General features: G+C 42.0%; 1 protein-coding gene across 1 annotated transcript in view; it reads right to left on the reverse strand.

Annotated features, from left to right (window-relative positions):
* Positions 1-25,862, reverse strand: part of LOC111969208 (leucine zipper protein 2-like) — a 170,617-nt gene that overhangs the window by 45,195 nt on the left and 99,560 nt on the right. Inside the window, exons 2-5 of the mRNA XM_023995169.2 lie at positions 22,317-22,434; positions 19,492-19,562; positions 17,796-17,877; positions 6,916-6,978 (exon numbers count right to left, since the gene is read on the reverse strand). Coding sequence (XP_023850937.1) covers positions 6,916-6,978; positions 17,796-17,877; positions 19,492-19,562; positions 22,317-22,434 — 334 coding nt within the window. The remainder of the gene's footprint in view (positions 1-6,915; positions 6,979-17,795; positions 17,878-19,491; positions 19,563-22,316; positions 22,435-25,862) is intronic.

Genomic DNA, 25,862 nt, shown 5'->3' on the forward strand with positions numbered 1-25,862 from the left:
GATTTTGACAATGAAGCCCTTTATCTACTTCCCCAGAATAAGATGAACTTGCGGATACCACTTTTATGTCTCTGTGTACAGTTTAAAGGAAGTTGCTCACTAGAGTTAGCTCAATTGCTAACTAGCATTAGTGCAATGACTGGAAGTCTATGGTAAATGCTAGCATGCTAGTCGATACCATAGACTTCCAGTCATTGCACTAACGCTAGTTAGCGTTGGCGTGGGAAACTACCTCTAACTTCCTTCATACTGGATGCAGAGACTTAAAAATGGTATCCACGAGTTATGACTCTGGGGAAGTAGAAAAAGGGCTTCATTGCCAAAATGCCAAAGTATCCCTTTAAGGTTTCATACACAATATGACAAATTCTGTGATGAGATTTGACATTTGGACTATATTATAATTTTGCAAAAACAACAACAAAGTTTGACGGTCAGGGAATCCAGGCTAATCAGCAAAATATTTCTGCATAAATGCCTCAAGGTATCTCTCTCCAACTTGTTAAAGTTGCAGGTGCAGATGCTCGCTAGAGGATGATTAGACGAGACACGTGTCACCCTCATCTAAACGGTCACCAATAAAAGCATCTGGCAGACCATACTAAACTTCCATTTACCCTCAGGACTCTTCATACACTGTTTCCGCCTGTCAGAGTGATCTCCTTCACACTCACTGCCAAGAGTTTGAGCAGCTTATGGATCAGCTGTCTCCTACAGAAGCTCCACTCTTAGCGACTGTCATATCAAAGCGGAAATGTGGTCTGTGTCGATCACTCAATCATTCTCTAGCCTTAATCCTAAAATGCACATCCTCAGCCCTAAAAGTAAATTATAGAAGATCAGTTTACAGCGAATTGCAGCCATAAAGATTTTCTGGTGACATGATCGATTGAAACGGATACTTGGAAGGGCTGATGTGAAAGGAGCATGGTTTGTAAATGACTGCAACAAAGAGTTATCTGCAAATGCAAATGACCGCATCACACTCATGGACACCATATTTTAATTCCGTTGCAGTGAACAATCGATCCAAACTCGAGTCGAAGTTTAAGAAGAACAAGAATAAGATCAAGAACAAGCCCTCTACGGGCTAATATTTTATTCAAAAAGGAAAAACATGTAGCTTAGCTGAGGTCTGATTCTAATTGGAGAGGAAAGCGTCTAACCTTGTAAGGGAATTGGTGAAGTCAAGGTCTTTACAAAGAGCTCATCAGAGCACCAGATCAAGTAGAAACTCAGACGTCATTGTAAATAAGAATTTGTTCTTAACTGACTTGCCTAGTTAAATAAAGGTTGTCTTATACTCTTAACAGATCACTTAACAAATCAAATTCTCGGAGAGAAATATAAAATGGTCGCACTTTACACTAGGGGTGGTTTCCCGGACACAGACTAAGCCTAAAACGCACATTTATTGGAGAATCTATTGATGCTTTTTAGTGCATGCTTAATTTGCATCCGGGAAACCACCTCCTTGTGTGCAAAAAAATATCTAAATACAGTGTAGTTACAGAGGTAGGTACAGCGTACCAATTACTATTACTATTACCAATTGAAATGTATATGGCGATACATAGTTTGCCACAATACAAATTTAATTAGAGGAAAAGCTGATGGCCTTCAATGCCAGACCTTTCTAGCTACAGTATCAACATGGGCCCTGCCTACAAAGTGTCCCTGATATTGAAGAAAAACAAGGCTCAAGATTAATCAGCATCTGCAAGGCCCCATATTACTCATTAATATGGTAATAGGGACAGATGCTCAAGCCAGGGTGGCCCACTATCTACTCTCCGGGTTTGCATATTGATCTCATGCCTCTTGCTAATTCAATAAGGTACTGGCGATAATAAGGGAATAAAAATAGTAGCCACAACCCAGTTACAGTTGAAGTCAGAAGTTTACATACACCTTAGCCAAATACACATTTAAACACAGTTTTTCACAATTCCTGACATTTAATCCTAGTAAGAATTCCCTGTCTTAGGTCAGTTGGGATCACTCTTTTATTTTAAGAATGAAAAATGTCAGAATAATAGTAGAGAGAATTATATATTTCAGCTTTTATTTCTTTCATCACATTCCCAGTGGGTCAGAAGTTTACATACACTCAATTAGTATTTGGGAGCATTGCCTTTAAATTGTTTAACTTGGGTTAAACGTTTTGGGTAGCCTTCCACAAGCTWCGCACAATAAGTTGGGTGAATTTTGGCCCATTCCTCCTTACAGAGCTGGTGGAACTGAGTCATTTTTGTAGGCCTCCTTGTTCGCACATGTTTTTTCAGTTCTGCCAGCAAATGTTCTATAGGATTGAGGTTAGGGCTTTGTGATGGCCACTCCAATAACTTGACTTTGATGTCCTTAAGCCATTTTGCCACAACTTTGGAAGTATGCTTGGGGTCATTGTCCATTTGGAAGACCCATTTGCAACAAAGCTTTAACTTTCTGACTGATGTCTTGAGATGTTGCTTCAATATATCCACATAATTTCCCTACCTCATGATGCCATCTATTTTGTGAAGTGCAGCAAAGCACCCCCACAACATGATGCTGCCATTCCCGTGCTTCACGGTGGGATGGTGTTCTTTGGCTTGCAAGCCTCCCCCTTTTTCCTGCAAACATAATGATGGTCATTATGGCCAAAGATACATTTCATCAGACCAGAGGACATTGCTACAAAAAATACAATCTTTGTCCCCATGTGCAGTTGCAAACCGTAGTCTGGCTTTTTTATGACGGTTTGGAGCAGTGGCTTCTTCCTTGCTGAGCGGCCTTTCAGGTTATGTCGATATAGGACTCGTTTTACTGTGGATATAGCATCTTCACAAGATCTTTTGCTATTGTTCTGGGATTGAGTTGTACTTTTTGCACCAAAGTACGTTCATCTCTAGGAGACAGAACGCGTCTCCTTCCTGAGCGGTATGACGGCTGCGTGGTCCCATGGTGTTTATACTTGCATACTATTGTTTGTACAGATGAACGTGGTACCTTCAGGCATTTGTATATTGCTCCCAAGGATGAACCAGACTTGTGGAGGTCTACAATTTTGTTTCTGAGGTATTGGCTGATTTCTTTGGATTTTCCCATGATATCAAGCAAAGAGCCACTGAGTTTGAAGGTAGGCCTTGAAATACATCCACAGGTACATTACCAATTGACTCAAATGATGTCAATTAGCCTATCAGAAGCTTCCACAGACATAACATAATTTTCTGGAATTTTCCAAGCTGTTTAAAGGCACAGTCAACTTAGTGTATGTAAACTTCTGACCCACTGGAATTGTGATACAGTGAATTATAAGTGAAATAATCTGTCTGTAAAAATTGTTGGGAAAATTGCTTGTGTCATGCACGAAGTAGATGTCCTAACCAACTTGCCAAAACTATAGTTTGTTAACAAGAAATGTGTGGAGTGGTAGAAAAACGAGTTTTAATGACTCCAACCTAAGTGTATGTAAACTTTCAACTTCAATTGTATATATGCAGATTACATTTCATTAATTATAACAGGACAGGATGTATATACTGTATATCTCTGTTCTGTACTGTAATTGATTTAAAAAAAATGTATTTCAGCAATTTCCCCAGACTTAAGACACATCCTAATAAGACAGGAACGTCTGTTATTATACGGTTATTTTAGAGATCCATTTAATTAAGCCTTTAGAAAGTCAATGCCAATGTTTTGTCACAATGTATCTGAAATCTAAGAAAATGACTTCCATCTTGCCTCAATTGCATTGCAGAGTGTAGTAAAAGCAATAAGAGTGGATAAATTACATATGTTGTGTGATAGGATATGACAAAATTAGGATACCACTCTGACTTACACAGTAGGAATGCACAACAGATGAACCCTCTGTATCTCGTGAAAAAAGACAAACAAAGATGTCGAAATATTTTTCATGATACACCCAGTGTAGGATACAGCCAAGACTTGAAATGTCAAAGTAGTTCACAGACGCCACTATCTACTACTGATGACCCCTCTGTATCAAGCTACAACGACACTCAAATCTGGAGAGATAGATCTGGCACAGGAAAAAGCCAAGACTTCAAATGTCAACACTACAGCGACCAACTGATAGGGAAGCGCTGGCCCTACATAATGTACTTTCAAAGTGTTCAGAGCCCATTTCCAGTGCTTCTGACTGCCAGCAGAAATCTCAGAGGTTCTGCCCAAATACAACTTCAATGAACTGTGTAAAACATTTTCAATTGTAACTCTCCCAAAGACCCATGTTTATTTTGAGCTTGATTTAAGTACAATTCGACTCCCTCCTACATAGGTCATGCTACCAGAAGCCTTTGTTGGCATAGTGATTGGTGTGATTCTGTGCCTTGCTAAAATATCCCAGAAATGTTCCATACGCACATTTTTTATTTTTAAATTTCTCTCTAATTTTGTGCATACATTTGTTTACATCCCTGTTAGTGAGCATATCTCCTTTGCCAAGATAATCCATCCACCTGACAGGTGTGGCATATCAAGAAGCTGATTAAACAGCATGATCATTACACAGGTGCACCTTGTTCTGGGGACAATAAAAGGCCACTCTAAAWTGTGCAGTTTTGGCACACAACACAATGCCACAGATGTCTCAAGTTTTCGGGGAGTGTGCAATTGGAATGCTGACTGCAGGAATGTCCACCAGAGCTGTTGCCAGATAATTACATTTTAATTTATCTACCATAAGCCACCTCCAACGTAGTTTTTGACCAACCAGCCTCACATCTGCAGACCACGTGTAGCCACGCCAGCCCAGGACCTCCACATCTGGCTACTTCACCTTCGGGATCGTCTGAGACCAGCCATCCGGACAGCTGATGAGTATTTTTGTCTGTAATAAAGCCCTTTTGTGGTGAAAAACTAATTCTGACTTGCTAGGCCTGGCTCCCCAGTGGGTGGGCCTGTCCCCCAAGTGGGTGGGCCTATGCCCTCCTGCCCATTCATGTGAAATCCATAGATTGGGCCTAATGAATATTTTTCAATTGACTGATTTCCTTATATGAACTGTAACTGTAAAATCATTGAAGTTGTTGCATTTATATTTTTGCTATTTTCTTAATTACCAGCTAATTATATATTTGTACTTAGGACTGTGGCATACAAAGGACTGTATCCTTTCATTGCCTCATTTACAAGTCATTTAGACTAATCTGTTGTACAACATTACTGTAAAGAGTGCGCTGAGAGTCGGGAAGCAAGTTCAGGGAGTGAATACATTTAATAAATAAATGAACAAAACAAGAAAACACATACAGCGCACCGACATAACAGGAACAATGACAACTGGGGAAGAAACCAAAGGGAGTGACATATAAAAGGCAGGTARTCAAGGAGGTGATGGAGTCCAGGTGAGTGTCATTATGCACGTAATGCTGGTGACAGGTATGCGCCATAAAGTGCAGCCAGGTGACCTCCTGGTGACCTAGAGGCCGGAGAGGGAGGACAAGTGACAGTACCCCCTCCCCGACGCGCGTCTACAGCCGCAGGATGCCGACCACGATGACGATCACGGAGATCAGGAGCGGAGCGGTCGCCTCCGCTGAGGCGCAGAAACCTGACGAAAYGGCTGAGGCGTGAGAGCCTGATGAGCCGGCAGAGACCTCCCCGGTTCCCTTGGTCGAGGCACAGGAGCCTATCGAGCCAGCTGAGGCATGGGAGCCTATTGAACCCACTGAGGCATGGCAGCCTGTCGAGCCAGCTGAGGCATGGGAGCCTATCGATCCCACTGAGGAGTGTAAACCCGTCGAGCCAGCTGAGGCAGGGGAACCCGTCGAACCGACATCACCTCCAAAAACAAATTAAATAAAAAAACACTCCCTGATGCTTCCTTTTGGTGAGTCGTCATTCTGTAACGAGTGCGCTGAGAGTCGGGAAGCAAGTTCAGGGAATGAATACATGTAATAAATAAATGAACAAAACAAGAAACACAAACAGCAAACCGACATGAAAAAGGAACAATGACAACTGGGGAAGAAACCAAAGGGAGTGACATATAAAGGGCAGGTAATCCAGGAGGTGATGGAGTCCAGGTGTGTGTCATTATGCGCGTAACGCTGGTGACAGGTGTGCGCCATAACGAGCAGCCTGGTGCCCTAGAGGCCGGAGAGGGAGCACACGTGACAATTACAGCCATGTCCAATGTTACTCCCTGATGTGAAAACATCAACATTGATTGGAGTACTCCTAGGTTTGCTGGGGTTGCTTATGTTGCCTCTAGAGGTTGTTCTGGGAGTTTGGTGTGTAGTCAGAACAGAGCCGTTGGCTATATTTACACACCCCTGCACGTACTTCCCCCTTTTTGGTTGAGTAGAGCTAATAATGTCATAGAATGTTCTCTGACCTCCCTCAGGCAGTGTGAACTCTCTACCTCTCACCTGACTTTTTCCATTAATATTGTGGTAGCTTCTGGTCCAGAACATCTAGAACATCTTCCAAACCGTCGTGTCTCCATTTATGATTGATTACTTTCTTCTCCTCTGCTCTGGGGCATTTGCCCTTAAGCTATAGGATTTTGCGCCAGCCACGCTGCAGCCAGTAACTACCCACTGACCCCAGGTTAGCCAATTAGAAGGTCCCACGACACCAGCCCAGTTCAAAGCCCCGAGGCGCTGACGAATTCAGCGCATCCAGTGGTATTAGTGCTCATAATAGGCCTCTCCACCAATTACATCATTCAACACTGACAGTATAAGGCCCTTAGTTGCCTATGGCTATCTGTGACCTTTGCAATCCAAAATGACAGCATCATATAGATTTAGAAAAATATATCAAAACCAATTACTAGTTCACGTGATGTCGATGACCATAGATATCGTATGATACGATTACTAAGGCATTACTCTTATAACATTTACATAACATTTACAGGTCATGGTGATCATGAATTAGGAATGAGTACAAAATTACCTCCTGTTGCAGGTCCTTGATTATTTTGGTCTTTTTCTCCATCTCCATCTTGAGGAACTTGATCTGTAGGCGAAAATAAATCAAATTAAAGACATATATTTTCTTACAGACTGTCCATTTTTTACAGACCGTTTCTTACATTTAAATGATGACATTTACGTTAAGCTATCATGAAGGTAGTAACTGTCACCAACCATGCCACCTGCCTGCATTGGATTTCATCATACAGTATGTTGTTACACTATCTTCAGAACAGATCTTTACATCCCAAGGTCAAACAACTTCAAATGATTCTCTGCCTTTCAAGCAGACATCCTGCTAATGCTCCAAGTACCTCCATGTGGTTATATTACACGTTTTACTGCTATTTTAGTTAGCTTCTAAAGATCTACAAAAACACATATACAACGATGTAAAAAAAAAATGATGATTCACTGCTGCTTTTGACTATGATTTATCCGAAATGTGTGTATCTAGAATAGGTAGGTTGACTGTTGGTGGGGTTGCTGTTTCTCATATTGGAGGCATTTATGCCCGTGATGGGCGACTAACTATTTTCCACTGAGTGATTCATTTAATAGCCATATGCTCATTGTGTCAGAGTGATATCTTTGTTTACTGCAATCCCTTTATCGCGAGCTTGGCATGTCTCTGTAGTGCAGCCATTCCCCATGCCCTGTATTTTAACAAGCAGTCAGGCCTCAAACGGCTGATGCAGATAGCGGGCAACCGCAGCGCAGGACTGCAACTAAAAGACTGGATAGCGGTGGGGGGAAAAGAGAGATATTCCAATCCCGATTCTGCTTTCTATTTCACCTCTGCGTTGAAGGATTCTAAGGGATAGGTTGTCCTTCAATGAGGCCATTGAGATTGTCCCAGGGAGGAAGGGGAGAAAATTCATTGCCCAGGTGACCTCAGCTCTGAAGGCACCTAGGGGACTGTAAACTGGGGCTAGGCGGTTGACACACTAATAACATCACAGTTCATGTTGATGCATTTGTAGTTCATGGCTCTGCCCATGGGTATGTCGATAACACATCCCAGCACAACGTTCCCTTTGGGTTGTGGCATGACACACTGAAATGATGGATATAAAATATAAAAAACTGTAGCATTCTACATTGTTAAGATTTGACATTTTGAATTGTGTTATTACAGTATAATTCATTCATATGACTTACTGATTAAATCAAAGCAATAAGCCTGAGCAATGTCAGAGAGTTTTGTGTGTTTCCAGAGCTATTATACAATTAAACTGTATATTGCAACGCCCAGCATTTGCAACTAGTGTTACAAATACGATGCCATATTTSTTATGAAAGTGATGAAATAACCGGGTTAATCTTTTTCATCATGATGTAATACTTTTTGGAATAGCATGCCTCCAACTGGGACATTCAATCATACATTTTTGTGCGTGGTTTATCTATTGGAGTTTTTCTTGGCCTACCTAAATGTGTTTATCTTTTAACGTTTGTTTACAGGCAGCGTAACTTTACTGATGCCAGGTTTGTAGACTAGTCATACAGAGGTAATACAATTGGATCTGTGTTTAATTGACAGGCACCACAGAACCTTTTTGCTAAGAAAGTTATGAGATTGGGCATCTAGTGTTGTTGCTACTGTCTTGTCTCGGGTACCATTCATTCATGATTGGTTAGTCATGATTGGGGTGGCATGTGCCTGTCCTCTCACACCTATGTCAAAATGTTATTAATTTAGTAAATAATTCTGACAGTAAACCTCCTTTTTAATTTCCACATGTGCAGGGAAAGTGTTTGTGTTGTCCAATCTTCATGGTAGTAGGTGAGTCAGACAGACAATATAGTTATGCATCTAGTTAGCCTATTTCTCAGCGGCGCTAGCCCGCCTCGGCCTCCTCACCTAATTGGCTATCAAGTTTTTTGAAATCAGGTCAAATTCGGATGGAGAGTGAGTGAGTTGTTCAAGATGGATAAACAGAAGTCAAAACCAAGTGGTGCACAAAAACTCCCCCCAAAAGATTTATCTGATCAAGCTCGTGCCAAATTATAGACGATAACTACATCAGCAAAGCTACCACCTCCTCGACTGACGAAACACCATTACAGGTGGAAGATTAGCTAGAGGCTAGAGCTGTCGCTTTCAAGGATCGAGACTCTAACCCGGAAGCTTACAAGAAATCCTGTTATGCCCTCCGACGAACCATCAAACAGGCAAAGCATCAATACAGGACTAAGATCGAATCATACTACACCGGCTCTGACACTCGTCGGATGTGGCAGGGCTTGTAAACCATTACAGACTACAAAAGGGAAGCTCAACCAAGAGCTGCCAGTGAGATGAGCTTACCAGACGAGCTAAACTACTTCTATGCTCGCTTTCCAGGCAAATAAAACTGAACCATGCATGAGAGAACCAGCTGTTATGGAAGATGGTGTGATCAAGCTCTCCGCAGCCGATGTGAGTAAGACCTTTAAACAGCTCAATATTCACAAGGCAAGAAGGATTACCAGGACGTGTACTGCGAGCATGCGCTGACCAACTGGAAAGTGTCCTCACTGACATTTTCAACCTCTCCCTGTCCGAGTCTGTAATACCAACATGTTTCAAGCAGACCACCATAGTGCCTGTGTCCAAGAACACTAAGGTAACCTGCCTAAACGACTACCGACCCGAGGCAATTACATCTGTAGCCATGAAGGGCTTCGAAAGGCTGGTCATGGCTCACATCAACACCATTATCCAAGAAACCCTAGACCCACTCCAATTTGCATACCGCCCCAACAGATCCACATATGATGCAATCTCTATTGCACTCAACACTTCCCTTTCCCACCTGGACAAAAGGAACACCTATGTGAAAATGCTATTCATTGACTACAGCTCAGCGTTCAACACCATAGTGCCCTCAAAGATCATCAATAAGCTAAGGACACTGGGACTAAACACCTCCCTCTGCAACTGGATCCTGGACTTCCTGACGAGTCGCCCCCAGGTGGTAAGGGTATTTAACACATCCGCCACGCTGATCCTCAACACAGGGGACCCTCAGGGGTGCGTGCTCAGTCCCCTCCTGTACTCCCTGTTCACTCATGACTGCATGGCCAGGCACGACTCCAACACCATCATTAAGTTTGCCGATGACACAACAGTGGTAGAACTGATCACCGACAATGACGAACAGCCTAAAGGGAGGAGGTCAAGACCTGGCCGTATGGTGCCAGGAAAACAACCTCTCCCTCAACGTGATCAAGACTAAGGAGATAATTGTGGACTACAGGAAAAAGAGGACAGAGCACACCCCCATTCTCATCGCGTTGCAGTGGAGTAGGTTGAGAGCTTCAAGTTCCTTGGTGTCCACATCACCAACAAACTAACATGGTCCAAGCACATCAAGACAGTCGTGAAGAGGGCACGACAAAACCTATTCCCCCTCAGGAGATTGTAAGATTGTCAAATTGTCAAAGACTCCAGCCACCCTAGTCATAGACTGTTCTCTCTGCTACCGCACGGCAAGCGGCAAGTCTAGGTCAAGAGGCTTCTAAACAGCTTCTACCCAAAGCCATAAGACTCCTGAACACCTAATCAAATGGCTACCCAGACTATTTGCATTGCCCCACCCCCCCCCCTTCTCTACACCGCCGCTACTCTGTTGTTATCATCTATGCATCACTTTAATAACTCTACCTACATGTACATATTACCTCAACTAACCGGTGCCCCCGGACATTGACTCTGTACCAGTACCGCCCTGTATATACAGTTGAAGTCAGAAGTTTACATACACCTTAGCCAAATACATTTAAACTACATTTTTCACAATTCCTGACATTTAATCCTAGTAAAAATTCCCTGTCTTAAGTCAGTTAGGATCACCACTTTATTTTAAGTATGTGACATGTAAAAATAATAGTAGAGAGAATGATTTATTTCAGCTTTTATTTCTTTCATCACATTCCCAGTGGGTCAGAAGTTTACATACACTCAATTAGTATTTGGTAGCAATTTAAATTGTTTAACTTGGGTCAAATGTTTCAGGTAGCCTTCAACAAGCTTCCCACATCAAGTTGGGTGAATTTGGCCTATTCCTCCTGACAGAGCTGGTGTAACTGAGTCAGGTTTGTAGGCCTCCTTGCTCCCACACTCTTTTTCAGTTCTGCCMACAAATTTTCTATAGGATTGAGGTCAGGGCTTTGTAGTGGCCAATCCAATACTTTGACTTTGTTGTCCTTAAGCCATTTTACCACAACTTTGGAAGTATGCTTGGGGTCATTGTCCATTTGGAAGACCCATTTGCGACCAATCTTTAACTTCCTGACTGATGTCTTAAGATGTTGCTTCAATATATCCACATCATTTTCTTACCTCATCATACCATCTATTTTGTGAAGTGCACCAGTCCCTCCTGCAGCAAAGCAACCCCACAACACGATGTGCTTCACGGTTGGGATGGTGTTCTTCGGCTTGCAAGCCTCCCCCCTTTTTCCTCCAAACATAACGATGGACATTATGGCCAAACAGTTCTATTTTTGTTTCATCAGACCAGAGGACATTTCTCCAAAAAGTACAATCTTTGTCCCCATGTGCAGTTGCAAACTGTATTCTGGCTTTTTCATGGCGGTTTTGGAGCAGTGGCTTCTTCCTTGCTAAGCGGCCTTTCAGGTTATGTCGATATAGCACTCGTTTTACTGTGGATATAGACACTTTTGTACCTGTTTCCTCCAGCATCTTCACAAGGTCCTTTGCTGTTGTTCTGGGATTGATTTGTACTTTTCGCACCAAAGTACGTTCATCTCTAGGAGACAGAACGCGTCTCCTTCCTGTGCGGTATTGTAATGAAACAGCAGGGGGCAGGTCTCGAACCCTCGACCTTCTAGCCCGAGGTCCGGCGCACTATCGACTGTGCCGCAAAAGCATGTTCGTGCGGCACAGTCGATTTCCGCGCTTATAAACCCAGGGTCGTTACACTACTCCAACCTTTCAAAGAGTGCGTCCTCGCGCTAGCTTGCGACTCTACGTCTTACAGGAACGAGCTCACCGGCCAAGCACACGCGCTGTCGTGGATTCAAGGTCCGATCCCACTTCTGACACCAATATAATGAAACAGCAGGGGGCATGTCTCGAACCCTCAACCTTCTAGCCCGAGGTCCGGCGCGCTATCGACTGTGCTGCAAAGCATGCTCGTGCGGCAGAGTGGATTTCCGCGCTTATAAACCCAGGGTCGTTACACTATGATGGCTGCGTGGTCCCATGGTGTTTATACTTGCGTACTATTGTTTGTACAGATGAACGTGGTACCTTCAGGCATTTGGAAATTGCTCCCAATGATGAACCAGACTTGTGGAGGTCTACCATTTTTTTTCTGAGGTCTTGGCTGATTTCTTTAGATTTTCCCATGTCAAGCACTGAGGCACTGAGTTTGAAGGTAGACCTTGAAATACATCCACAGGCACACTTCCAATTGACTCAAATTATCTCAATTAGCCTATCAGAAGCTTCTAAAGCCATGACATCATTTTCTGTAATTTTCCTTGCTGTTTAAAGGCACAGTCAACTTAGTGTATGTAAACTTCTGACCCACTGAAATTGTGATACAGTGAATTATAAATGAAATAATCTGTCTGTAAACAATTGTTGGAAAAGTGACTTGTGTCATGCACAAAGTCGATATCCTAACCGACTTGCCAAAACTATAGTTTGTTAACAAGAAATTTGTGGAGTGGTTGAAAGACGAGTTTTAATGACTCCAACCTAAGTGTATGTAAACTTCCGACTTCAACTGTAGTCTCACTATTGTTATTTTACTGCTGCTCTTTAATTACTTGTTCATTTTATTGTTCCTTCTTTTATTTCTTATCCATATTTTTTAAAACTGCATTGTTGGTTAGGGGCTCGTAAGTAAGCATTTTCACTGTAAGGTCTACACCTGTTGTATTCGGTGCATGTGACTAATACAATTGGATTTGATTTGATTTGTAGATAGGAGGCCTACTTAAGCCTCAGCTTGCACAAGCAGCCTCCCAGTCCCGACAGAGGCCCAGAAATGACAGTGGCCTTGCTCCTCCTCATCTTCCTCCCCTTGAGAATAGAGACAGTTCCTCTAGTGATGGTGCCGGCCTTCCTTATCCTCCTCCTCTCTCAGAAAACCAAGCTGACGACTGCCAGAGACCCAGTGGTGCTCATGAGAGCGACCCCCCCCCCCCTTCTGTGAACACTGGTAAGCCAACGAGTGATGAGATGGATAGCCCTGACAGCGTGGAGTCCAAGTTCTAATGTGTAATATAACTAGGCTACCAGCTAAATACTGTACATAGCTATAGACCAGGGTTAGACCAGGGTTCCCCAAACTCGGTCCTGCCCTCAACCCTCCCACGCCTTTTTTATTCCCATAGCACTACACAACTGCTTCAAATAATCAAAGCTTGATAATGAGTTGGTTATTCGAATCAGCTGCGTAGTGCTTGGGCAGAACCCATAACGTACACCCAGGGGGGGCCCCAGGACCGAGTTTGGGAAACGCTGGGCTTGACTGCATTGTCTGCATAATGAAACAATCCCTAGTCAACTATTGTGTTGAAGGTCAACTGATTGTATTATTTGGCATTAATAGACTGGTTTTATGTGGCACAAACCTTCTATCCAAGCTGCAAGAGAGCGTGAGGACGGCTAAGGTAGGCTATAGGTCCTACAGGACAGTTGTATATTCTTAAATGTTTAATTGGTTACTGATTAGTACGCTGTTGCATTCAACATTCATTTTACAATCTACATGTTTGAATTTCCCACTTTAATTACTTAACAAGTAAATACATTATTGACGCCGGCCTGCATTCTAAATTGCAGCATTGCGACAGTGTATGCCTGTAGCTTCGTAAAACATAATCGTTTGGCTTAACATGAGAAAATGGCGACCAAATAAAAATAAACATGTTCCCATTAAAGCAAAGCTACAGGATACTTCAAGCACTAGCACCACATAATCTGATAGCTATCGATAGGCAGCCGCACAGACATCACAATTTCAGAACCATGGACAGCGATCAATAGTCTAAACTTTGTGAGTGGCTGACGGGCTCAATTTTCTTTTAGGGGGGGCAAACTTCGAGAAACTGTGAAACCGCTACGCCAGTGAACTTACATTGAATATGTGAACCCAAACAAGGTTTCTGAACCACACATTATGAACATTTTGATTAAATACAAATCAAATAAAAAGGGATCTTTTGAGTGGAACCACAGCTTCATGGTCATCAAATTCTCTACATGTTATAGGCATTTATGATGAGTATGTGTTTCCCATCRCAAACTATTTCCTATTGTGCATGTCAATTTCCAAGTACAGCTACAGCTGTTCGCTGTATGTGGTCCACGGGGGGTACTAATTTATAGTTTTTACGTGTAGGGAGAAGGAAGATACAGATTCAGCTCCTAATTGATTGRAATCATGTATTCCCTTTAACACAGTATTGATAAATGATTATCAGTTGCACTAATTTCATAACATTTTCATAAATTCCAAATGAGGCAACCCAAKATGATGAAATGTTTGAAGTGAGAACTGCTCATTAAAACATAAGCACGTTTAAAAATAACGTTGATGGTTTAGTGCAGTATCGTCCCGAACGAAATTCATTTGACTGTGCTTGTTGCTAAACCTGGTTTCCACTTTTGCTGCTTAGTAGGTTAATAGAAAACAAACTCTAGAGCTCCCTAGGGGCAGATTGCAAGTCCAATCAAACAATGTCTTCTACCCAATGCCTCACATCAAATTCGCCCAGCTACGGAGATGTCAAATAACCTCAACTCACACTGTTTCTTCACATAGAGCTGTAGGCATGGTCTCAATTGAAAATAAAAAAAACTGCACCTTATTACAAACAAGACAGGTATTCATATAGCATCGTCGTGCATTTTACAAAACTCTATTAGTACACTGACTAGTAGCAGTAGCAGAGTTATGCTGTATATGATACAACCAAGAAACTCAACTTTACAACACTTTTTTGTGTTATCCCAGAAACGTAGTAACCGGCTGGTCACATAATAAAAGAAACTGTAATTTCCCCTTGTGAAAACACAGGCATTGATTTGATGCATTGCAGTAGCCAATACAATTTCCTTTGATATAGATAATTAACTCCCTACACCAGGGATTTGTCACTCATCTTAACATGAAAATGTCAACAACGACAGTTTGATTGTTGGCTACCAACGTCAGCCCACCCTTGTTCTGTGAAAATAAGACGGACGACCGTTTTAAGACGTCCGCGTTGTTCTTATTAGCATATATTGAATATCTCAAAACCATTCCACCGTCTGTTTTGAACATTAATTAGGCCTCCCGTTGATTTTCTGATCATTTGTTTTGAGGGGAATTAGATAGCCATAAGAGATGTGGCAGTAAATATCTTTGGGAAGTGGGAATGAAAACGAGGCACAAAAAAGCTACGGGCTAATCCATACAGTACTTTAGGTATGAAAAAGGCTCCACATGAGTATAATGTTCATTACTGATGTTATAATGGCTTTTGTAGCTGTTATAAAAGCTTTATGTGGGCCTACAGTAAATGCATACATAGGGGACCTACAGTAAAGTTAATTTATACATAATGGGCATACAGTAAACTTACCTATAGGTTCAATTCATACAGTAGGTATAAACATGACTCTGCATGTGTGGTATCAAAGTTCATTTGTAGCCTGCTATTCTCAGACGTCTGTATAGATTGGCAATGTAATAACGTCTGAATAGAATAGAATTTATACTAGAACGACAGCCAGGTATAATAGAAAAAGGATTGAGTTGCATGATGGATAGAGGCCTGGATTACTGGGCAAATGAAAAGGAATGTTTATGACAGGATGATAAAAGGAACAAAATATAAAAATAGGTGCCTGGTCTATTAAGTTTTATCAGAGACCTATCGTTTAAGGAGAGAGCGAAGAGTGGACGGAACTCCCTCACTATGCTTCCTATTTCTTGGTTACGCCTACAGTTGAAGGCGGAAGTTTACATAAACTTAGGTTGGAGTCATTAAAACTCATCTTTCAACCACTCCACACATTTCTTGTTAACAAACTATAGTTTTGGAAAGTCTGTCTACTTTGTGCATGACACAAGTCATTTTTCCAACAATTGTTTACAGACAGATTATTTAACTTATAATTCACTGTATCACAATTCCAGTGGGTCAGAAGTTTACATACACTAAGTTGACTGTGCCTTTAAACAGCAAGGAAAATTCCAGAAAATTATGTTATGTCTGTGGAAGCTTCTGATAGGCTAATTGACATCATCTGAGTCAATTGGAGGTGTACCTGTGGATGTATTTCAAGGCCTACCTTCAAACTCAGTGGCTCTTTGCTTGATATCATGGGAAAATCCAAAGAAATCAGCCTCAGAAAACAATTGTAGACCTCTACAAGTCTGGTTCATCCTTGGGAGCAATTTCCAAACGCCTGAAGGTACCATGTTCATCTGTACAAACAATAGTACTCAAGTATAAACATCATGGGACCACGCAGCCGTCATACCGCTCAGGAAGGAGACCCGTTCTGTCTCCTAGATATGAACGTACATTGGTGCAAAAAGTGCCAATCAATCCCAAAAACAACAGCAAAGGACCTTGTGAAGATGCTGGAGGAAACAGGTACAAAAGTATCTGTATCCATAGTAAAACGAGTCCTATATCGACATAACCTGAAAGAGCACTCAGCAAGGAAGAAGCCACTGCTCCAAAACCGCCATAAAAAAGCCAGACTACGGTTTGTGGGGACACATGGGGCCAAAGATCGTTATTTTTGGAGAAATGTCCTCTGGTCTGATGAAACAAATATAGAACTGTTTGGCCATAATGACCATCGTTATGTTTGGAGGAAAAAGGGGGGAGGCTTGCAAGCCGAAGAACACCATCCCAACCGTGAAGCACGGGGGTGGCAGCATCATGTTGTGGGGTTGCTTTGCTGCAGGAGGGACTGGTGCACTTCACAAAATAGATGGCATCATGAGGGAGGAAAATGATGTGGATATATTGAAGCAACATCTTAAGACATCAGTCAGGAAGTTAAAGATTGGTCGCAAATGGGTCTTCCAAATGGACAATGACCCCAAGCATACTTCCAAAGTTGTGGCAGAATGGCTTAAGGACAACAAAATCAAGGTATTGGAGTGGCCATCACAAAGCCCTGACCACAATCCTATAGAACATTTGTGGGCAGAACTGTAAAAGCGTGTGCGAGCAAGGAGGCCTACAAACCTGACTCAGTTACACCAGCTCTGTCAGGAGGAATGGGCCAAAAATCACCAAACTTATTGTGGGAAGCTTGTGGAAGGCTACCCGTAACGTTTGACCCAAGTTTGACCCAAGTTAAACAATTTAAAGGCAATGCTGCCAAATACTAATTGAGTGTATGTAAACTTCTGACCCACTGGGAATGAGATGAAAGAACGAAAGCTGAAATAAATCATTTTCTCTAATATAATTCTGACATTTCACATTCTTAAAATAAAGTGGTGATCCTAACTGACCTAAGACAGGGAATTKTTACGAGGATTAAATGTCAGAAATTGTGAAAAATGTGTTTAAATGTATTTAGGCTGGGTTTCTGTACAGCACTTCGAGATATTAGCTGATGTACGAAGGGCTATATAAAATAAACTTGATTTGATATTTGCCTATAACATGTAAAAATGTGTATTTGGCTGAAGTGTATGTAAACTTCCGACTTCAACTGTAGCTCTCTCACTCTCCCAGGCTGGTTATTAAGTGGTGGGAGAGATGACTGCTGGGTATTGAGATGGGTGACGGGTACCCACAGGCCCGGGTGACAGTTAACAAGGGGGAGGTTAGAGGAGTGAGGTGTAGACGAGGTGAGGACAACTGAGGGCTCCTACTCACTGTGGCCTGCTGTTTCTCGGCTTGCTCCGTTGCCTCGACCAGCTGCTTCTGCAAGGCAGCCTGGAGGGATTTCATCTCTTCCCTGTTGAGAGGAAAGGTGAGAAACTTTCAGTTAGCACATATCCTTCTCTTCTCCAACTCTTCTCTGACTTCTCGCAGTGGCGAGGCAGTAGTAATAGTATCTCAAGCACTGGCTGACTGACTGACTGAGCACTGAATAGGATCGAATCATCAAATCAATTCATGCTTACTTTTTCTACCAAACATTTGTGATAGAATGCGTGACGAAATACCGAAACTTTAATCCAGAATACCAGTATACGATTACAGCAGCAAAGGAATTATTCCCTTTGACTGGGCTTAGTGTAGGTTTAGAGTTTAATTACATATGACTTGGTCATGGTCCATCAATTGTGCAGTCGAGGAGCAGCATCCGCAGTCAACAGCACTGTGTGTCAAACTCAGAAAGAAAAGTCTCTCTTCACTGCTGCGATGCCCTGTCATATTTCACATGCCAATGGTTGTGTCTTTTGGCATGAGCCCAGCCAAGCAAACATTTTTCTTTTCCGCTAGTTGGCATTTCATTTTTATGATCTCACCCTAAAACCAGCCGTATGACGTTTTAAGGGGAGACAGAACAACTTTTTAGAAGTTAGAATTTGAGGTTGACATTTAAAGGGAGCCCAACACCATTTGGTGCTGTAACTAAGCTTCAGGTCAACACATTGAGTCAACATATTTTCACCGATATTTAGAGACATTTGCCTATGGGCTACAAACAACCAAAATATATTCTGAGTGACATTTTCCTCAGGCAACACAGCACTGAACTGTGAATAAAATAGTGTATAACTCATTATGGGTATCTGTGGGAAGGCAGTTACAAATTTAACCAGAGCACAAAAGTAACTGTTTGACTTTTAGTACCGTCTTCCCCTGCCCCTCCTTATATTTCATTGGCCACTCAAGTTGGCTGTTTTTTGCAGTTTAAATATAGTAATTGGTTATGTCCAGGATTAGGTMAAATGTGTTGGTAAGGACGAGGGTTAACTTTTTAGTTTTTTCATGCTGCCGAATACAACGTGTGTCAGTTTTTCAGCTTTGATAAAGGCTACAGTGTCTTAATTAAATTACATTTCTAAACCTGGAATGACGTCATCTAGTAACCCTCGCGTTTGTAATTATTCGACAATGAGTTGACTTGAGGATGTGGCTACAGTACCATGGTTTGACATTAAAATAGTTGCTAGTTATTACTCCCTCGAAGCAATCAAAAACATGCTTGAAAGCTGTCAGAAACAAATGATTTCCCATAAATCGGCTGCCTGGATAGCTCGTGATGAAGTCCTTCGATAATCATTCTTGGCAATGGAACGAACCAAGAGCAGGATTCATCGGCTTTAAAGTGGAAAACAGGTGGCTGCTCTAATCGTCTGTGGACCAGGAGCCATTGCTCCAATAAAACATTGTTTTATGGTTTGTTTATGATTGTCATGTGTTATTGATATGTTGGTTTGCTATTTATAAAGCAGTAGGGTATACGTATATACTGTGCATACCAAAGGCTGAATTGCAGGTAACATCACATTGTTCCTGCACCATAAAAGTAATGAAAAGTAATGTTGCTGTTCAAAAGAATCCATATGGTAGCAATGTGCAATAGCAAATGGTTAATGGTTAAGAAGCTTAGATCTACCTCTGCTTGTGGCTGAGCGCCAGGATTTTCAGGACATCCGTCTTGGCCACGGAGTCGTCATTTTTCAGTGTCTGGAAGAGAGGAATGAGAGCTTTTTAGTCTCACAAGAGAAATTGGTTTATTATATGACCACTCACAGTCTCACTCCAACACAGCTGATTCAAAGCACTCATAGGAACAGAAAGAAAACAACAGTGCCCCTTTCGAGTGTAAATGCRCACATTGCTCCAAGCTGTCATACAGTAGCCTATCTATGCTCGGGCAAAAAAATATGTGAATAATTATTCTAATTTTTAGAATTAGAATCCATATTGTGTAACCCCTCATAGATTATTGATGTGTATGCTTTTATGAGGGTAGTCGAAAATACTTTTTGTGGTCCAAAAAGTATTAGTTTATTTGTAAGCTTGTAGGAACTCATATAGTTTAGATTCAGGTTTGAGTGTAATTATGAATATTTTTTATGACACTTTTTGGGGAAGAAAACTCTAGCAAATTCAAGTGGTACAGTGTCTTGTTAATAATAAATTAGATCTTCATTTCCATAAATACACTAATTTTGAGTTCAATAATTGCAGCTCTGCAAGATTACTGAACGGTTTTAAAATGTTGCTTCAGTATAATAATGAGAAGAGACATTCTGAAAAATACCCATATTTCTTTATCACGAAAACTTTAATTAACCTGGGTGCATCCAATCAGGGCTTGATTTAGAGGGATGCTGGCACTACCATAACAAACCAGGGCACCTCCATAAGCAGTTAAGTTGCGAAGGACTGGCCCACATTAAACCATATACTAGCACACCACAGAGCAACTGCCAAGAATCAAAGCTCTATCATGCAAAGTCTAATTATGAAGGGTTGACCCAGCACCCAAGGGATGTCTAATTAAAACAATAAACACTTAGGACAGTAAATCTCCACCAGAAAGGTTAATCAGTTACACATACATAATTGATTACTCCAAAAAGTTACTGTTGATCGTTTTCACCCTTTTTTTGTAAGAGATCCATCCCCCCTCGCTTCTCCCTTCATCTCCCGCCCCCTGCTTTGCCCGGTACATTTGCACAAGGTACACTGCCATCCAAGTCTGCACATAATGTACAGTAGCTAACTGACGTCAAAGCCTGCACCGAGGACATTGGTAGTGTAGACTACACACAGTGCCAGCCAGCCCCGACCAAGGGAAAATGGATGCCACCGAAAACTGTCAGGAGGACAACACCATGAACCCAGGCTGGCCAGGTCACGTCATACAAGTAGACAGGGTGTATTTGGGAAGTCATTGATTAAAACTGAAATGGGCTACAGCCATCCAAGCCTACTAAAAAGAACACAGCGGCCCAGACTAACCAAAGGGACCACTGCCACCACAATTGGCAAAATAGATTCCATTCAAGACTGACTAGGACAATGGTACTCTGGCTAACACCTGAGAGACAAATTTGTGTCTGCTGGTTCTCTGTGGGACACAGGATGTTGCAAGTAGAATTTGGACTGAAAATACTTGTCAAACCAAACGTATTTTTCAATCTATTTGTTCAATTCAATTCCTACTTGTTTGACGAGAACTGGAATGGAATCGACTGCAGCCCTGATCAGTGGCGATATACAGATGGATCAGAGAAAAAATGTATTGCCTTGCTGCAGTAAACAATTTAACAACCAAATTACACTGGATTCACAAGATCTAGGATGAACTATGTTAATGTGGTCTTCCATCCAAGCTGTGCCTTCACCAATTCTCTATGGGAGTGATGATCATACATTTCTGTCTTTTACCTCTCATTACCTGTCATTCCCCATTCTGTCAGTCCTATTCTGCACTGTGCTCACAGGAACGAGTAACGTTGTAACGTACATATATCATACTGTCTATACACCGTTTGAGGATCTGTATGTCAAAAACGGATTACATTAAGCTGTGGTAGATATCAAGGGTAGAAGCATAGATACCATTCAAAGTAGACCTGGGTCATTCAAATCATTTCAGTGTTTGCTTGAGTCCGCCTGGAGTTCCAGGTGGATAGGATTTGCACCATTGGGACAATTCCAATCAAGCACATCTAAAGTATTTGAAAGATGTCAAACACAGGACTTTAACCCAGTTCTGATGTAAAATGATGTAATATAAACATCCTCCATCGACATCGCGCATGCACGTCCTGTCACGATAGTTATTAGATCCTCTCATACAAAATCTTCTGCAATTAAACAAAAGGGTCGCTATCTAGAACCCAAAAGGGGTTTTCGGCTGTCCCCATAGGAGAACCGGTTGAATAACTTTTGGGGGGGGGGGTTCCAGGTAGAACCCTTTTGGTTCCATGTAGTTCCCTTTCCACAGAGGGTTCTACATGGAACCGAAAAGGGTTCTTCTACCTGTGACGAAAAATGGCCATCTTATTGGGACAGCTAAAGAACCCCTTTGGGGCCCTTTCAAAGAGTGCAGGGACAGATTTCTCAACACCGTCACCTTGGAGTCATTTTCCAGTTCTTACAACTGCACCTCAACTACAGGAATTCCACTTCCAAAACAGCTTTGGATTCGTATTCATATCAGGGGGACTGATCGTCAAAACGAAGGACATATTGCTTATTTGCTTTTGATAAATGAGGCCCCAGGTATGTAGTAGGCTCATTATACGCTAGGACAGCGGACGAGAAAGAGTGAATCACAGGCTGAGCTGAATTTTTAAGCCATTTTTGAAGTCCTAAAACAGAGCCCTTCGAAATATCCTCAGGGTTCCAAAGGCACTCAAAGCCATCCACCTTTCTTTAACATCCCACTATAATCTGTCAGAAAAGAAACAGTGGGGCTCTAACCTGAAGGTTGCCTTTTATGCTGTCCAGTTCCTTTGAAGTCTTGGAGAGTTGACGCATGATGCCAGTCCGCTCGGTGAAGACCTCCTTCAGCTTCTGCTCCAGCCCTTCATAGCCTTGTCTGTCAAGGGAGAGAGAGAGAAGAGAGAGATTTCACTACTTTATGTCCGCCTGAGAGAAATCACACTTTATTGGCACACTTGGGAGTAGGAGATGGTGTTATTAAGCGGATTAAAAGTGTTGTCATTAGAGCAAAAGTGTAAAGAAATACAGACACACTACTATCTACTCAGTCCTTGCTTTCCAGATAAAAAAGCACTTCACTCACCCTATCAATTTGGGAAAGTGTTTTACTCCGATGTGTCATTTGGCCAGAGGTCCGCCTCTGCATTTCTATCAAAAAGACTAAAATATCCACAACAGTGGCGGTTCTGGGGGGGGGGGGGGGGGCAGTGCCCCTGTGACAACAATTTTGGACCCCCTTGTGGCCCCCCTAAATGTGGAGTATGAAATAATCTTTACGTAACAAATTTTTGCTAGAGAACTAATCATTCTTTTTTTACATCCGTTATTAGACAGTGGCAACGATGATGATTATGAACATGGTCTTTTGCCTGCTAATGCCTGCAATGCAGTGAAGAAAACGATATGACAACAATAACGTCTAATGTAACTGGCCCCTCTAACAGTACAACTGGCCCCAGCTTGGTCCCCCCAGTTGAAATGGTCTACAACCGCCACTGATCCACAAAACCAATTCGTCAAATGCCTTTTCTATTTCTATATAAATCAAACTATTGGAATGTAAATTAGGACCATTTTTAATGGTGACCTTGCCAAGAGGCAAACATTACTTTTCGTGCACATGTGCATGCAAATTTGGTCATTACAGATTCTTGTCTGAGAATCCTGAATGAATGCATTCCATATGATGGAATATGTGTACCCAGCACATATTTAATCTAACATTAGGATGATAACATCCCCAAAACACTCAAAGAATGAAACATATATATATATATATATATATATATATATTTGGGAATGTTCAAACATTTTGTGCACAACATCTGAACAACCACCACAGAACATTCTGGGAAAGTTCTGGGAACGTTCACATAACCAATTTTGGTTTGCTGGGTATACTGATAAAATATTAATTGAAAAGTAATTTTTTATGAGTCCATTTGTCCTTTCACCTACTATTTTAGCGGTTTGCGTCTCTGACCTTACTAGCCTACCAATTGATAAAACAGACATGTGGCTCTTGAATGACAAGCACACTCGTCAGCCAAGTGAAGTAGAGTTAGGGGACTCAGTGGTTGGAGGAGTAGGGAATAGAGAGTGAAAGCTCAGGAGTGGCAAATAAAGAGCTGAAGAAGAAACTGACAGCTCTGGCCTTTTGGGGCTATGGTTGGCCATATGAGCTCTTTCTCTCTCCTCTCTCTCTCTCTCATCTGTGGTCAGAGATAAAGACATTGCAGCTTGCCTACATCTTCCCTAGTGCCAACTGCCGATGTCAGATTGAAAATCTATTTTTATTGAATGCAACACCCTAATTTACAAACAAAAATAAACTAATCAATCTTTTGGAAGCTTCCTCAAGATCAAGCTGGTCAGCCTGTGGTTTTCAATGTAACCGGTCGTCAATTTTAGATCGACATGCTGTGCATCACTGATTGCTTTCAACTCCGCACAACAGAATCATTATTTGCAAATGTGGTGCGTTACAAAAACATTAAACCACTCCCCCAATTTGACATGCTAAATAGACAATAAAAGCTCTATCTCTACAAGTGACAAGAACATCAAGGATCGTCTACAATCAAAACCAAGAAGTGTAGGGGGGAAACAACATCCTTCCCACACTGCAGAAATGCCTGTTAGACCAATACCCAAATGACATTGCTTTGTCTTACGTTAGAAGCTCCTGAGGAAAGAGTAGAGCCCCAAGCGCAAGAAAATGTTACTTATCATCTGGAGAAAAACAACACACCATGCAGCTTAATAAGCTTCACTGTAAACCCCTCTGACAGTGGATTTTGGGGAGCAGGTTTGAAAAAAAWATATATATACACTTTGTAATTTTTTTAATCGATGCACTTTTAAATGCAACACTGCTGCCGTCATATTCGGCTGAATCCGGGAGGGCTCCCCACCTGTTCGACCTGTTCCTTGTTCCAAAAGTCTCACACACCTCATGTCCCGGATCAAGCACAATAACACACAAATCAGTAATAGAAAAGCAGCACTTAAGAAAGAAATAACATGTTGTAATACATCCTGCGCATGAGTTGCCACCGTATGGCATCTGTGAAATCTATTGCTAGCTCACGCAACAGAGAGAGATGAGGAAATCACTCCCTGTCTGCCAGCTTATTCATTACCCAATGGAATTGGCCCATCCGCGGTAGGGTAATGAATAAGACTCGTAATTTGAGGCCCACTGAAACAGCTATGTCATATGAAGAGTCACAGATAACAGTAAAGAACGTTGCACATGGTCCGACATAAATTGGTAATTACTGCCAAAAATGGCACCAGATACATAATTATGTTATGACCTTTCTCCGACACCAGCGTCCTGGCAACCTCGCGGTTTTCACGGCTCCGTTGGATGAGAGAAAAGTGTGCTAATGAGAATCGGGTTGTCTGACAAACAGTCTTATGATCAGATACGAGGCCGCTGTCCTCAGAATTCTGCTGCCAGTGATCACATGATGAAATATTTTTTATTTGGGCCTCTGCAATTCCCACATTCTTTTACATCTATCTTGATCTAGCATCGTAAGTCAAGCCAGTAAAACACAACCGGCTCGAAATAATGAAAAGAACCACACAAAAAAAAAAATGCCGAAAAAGGAGCTTTCTCCTACATCAGGAGCATCATCATTTATTGGCGGATACTGCGTAAAGTTCTTGCGGACAAACATTTCTCTAGCCTTGAAATCACAGCAAGTTTCTGAGTTATATGAGGTTGACCCTGCCATGTAAAAGAGAAGTGCTGAGCCGTGGGCCTGGAGAGGGAAAAGTGCTGAGGTCCACAATCAACAGCAAAACAGCTCAATAAAGGGAAGGAAGCAAGGCCATGCCACTTTCCCTCTCTACCTAGAGCAGCTGCAGAAGCAGCCTGGTCTTCAAGTTCAGTTGACAGGGCTGGCCTGGAAACGATCTATCGTAGCACCGGTTAACAGCTATTGACCAGGACCTTTTTTTTAATAATGGCTAATAGCTTATGAGATCATTCAGCCTCTCTGTGCAACGCCACGGCAGTCAAAGTGTGGAAATGATGTGTAGGTGGTGAGGGAGCGAGGCCTTCTGTGAGTGTACATAAAAACAGTATGTAGGCCTGGCTCGCTTATACACACTGGTGTGTGTGAAATCAAGAATGTACATGCTTGTTGAGAGCACAGTTGTTAGTTGTGATTCATACATTTGGCTATCTACTAGAGGGATTAAAGGAGAACCAAAAGTAAGCGTGGCTTATCTGATGGGGATACTTCCATCCAGCTACCGGGCACTGCTTAATAAATCATTAACGAARGCATA

The sequence above is a fragment of the Salvelinus sp. IW2-2015 genome, linkage group LG10 (assembly GCF_002910315.2).
Source record: "Salvelinus sp. IW2-2015 linkage group LG10, ASM291031v2, whole genome shotgun sequence".
NCBI lineage: Eukaryota > Metazoa > Chordata > Actinopteri > Salmoniformes > Salmonidae > Salvelinus > Salvelinus sp. IW2-2015.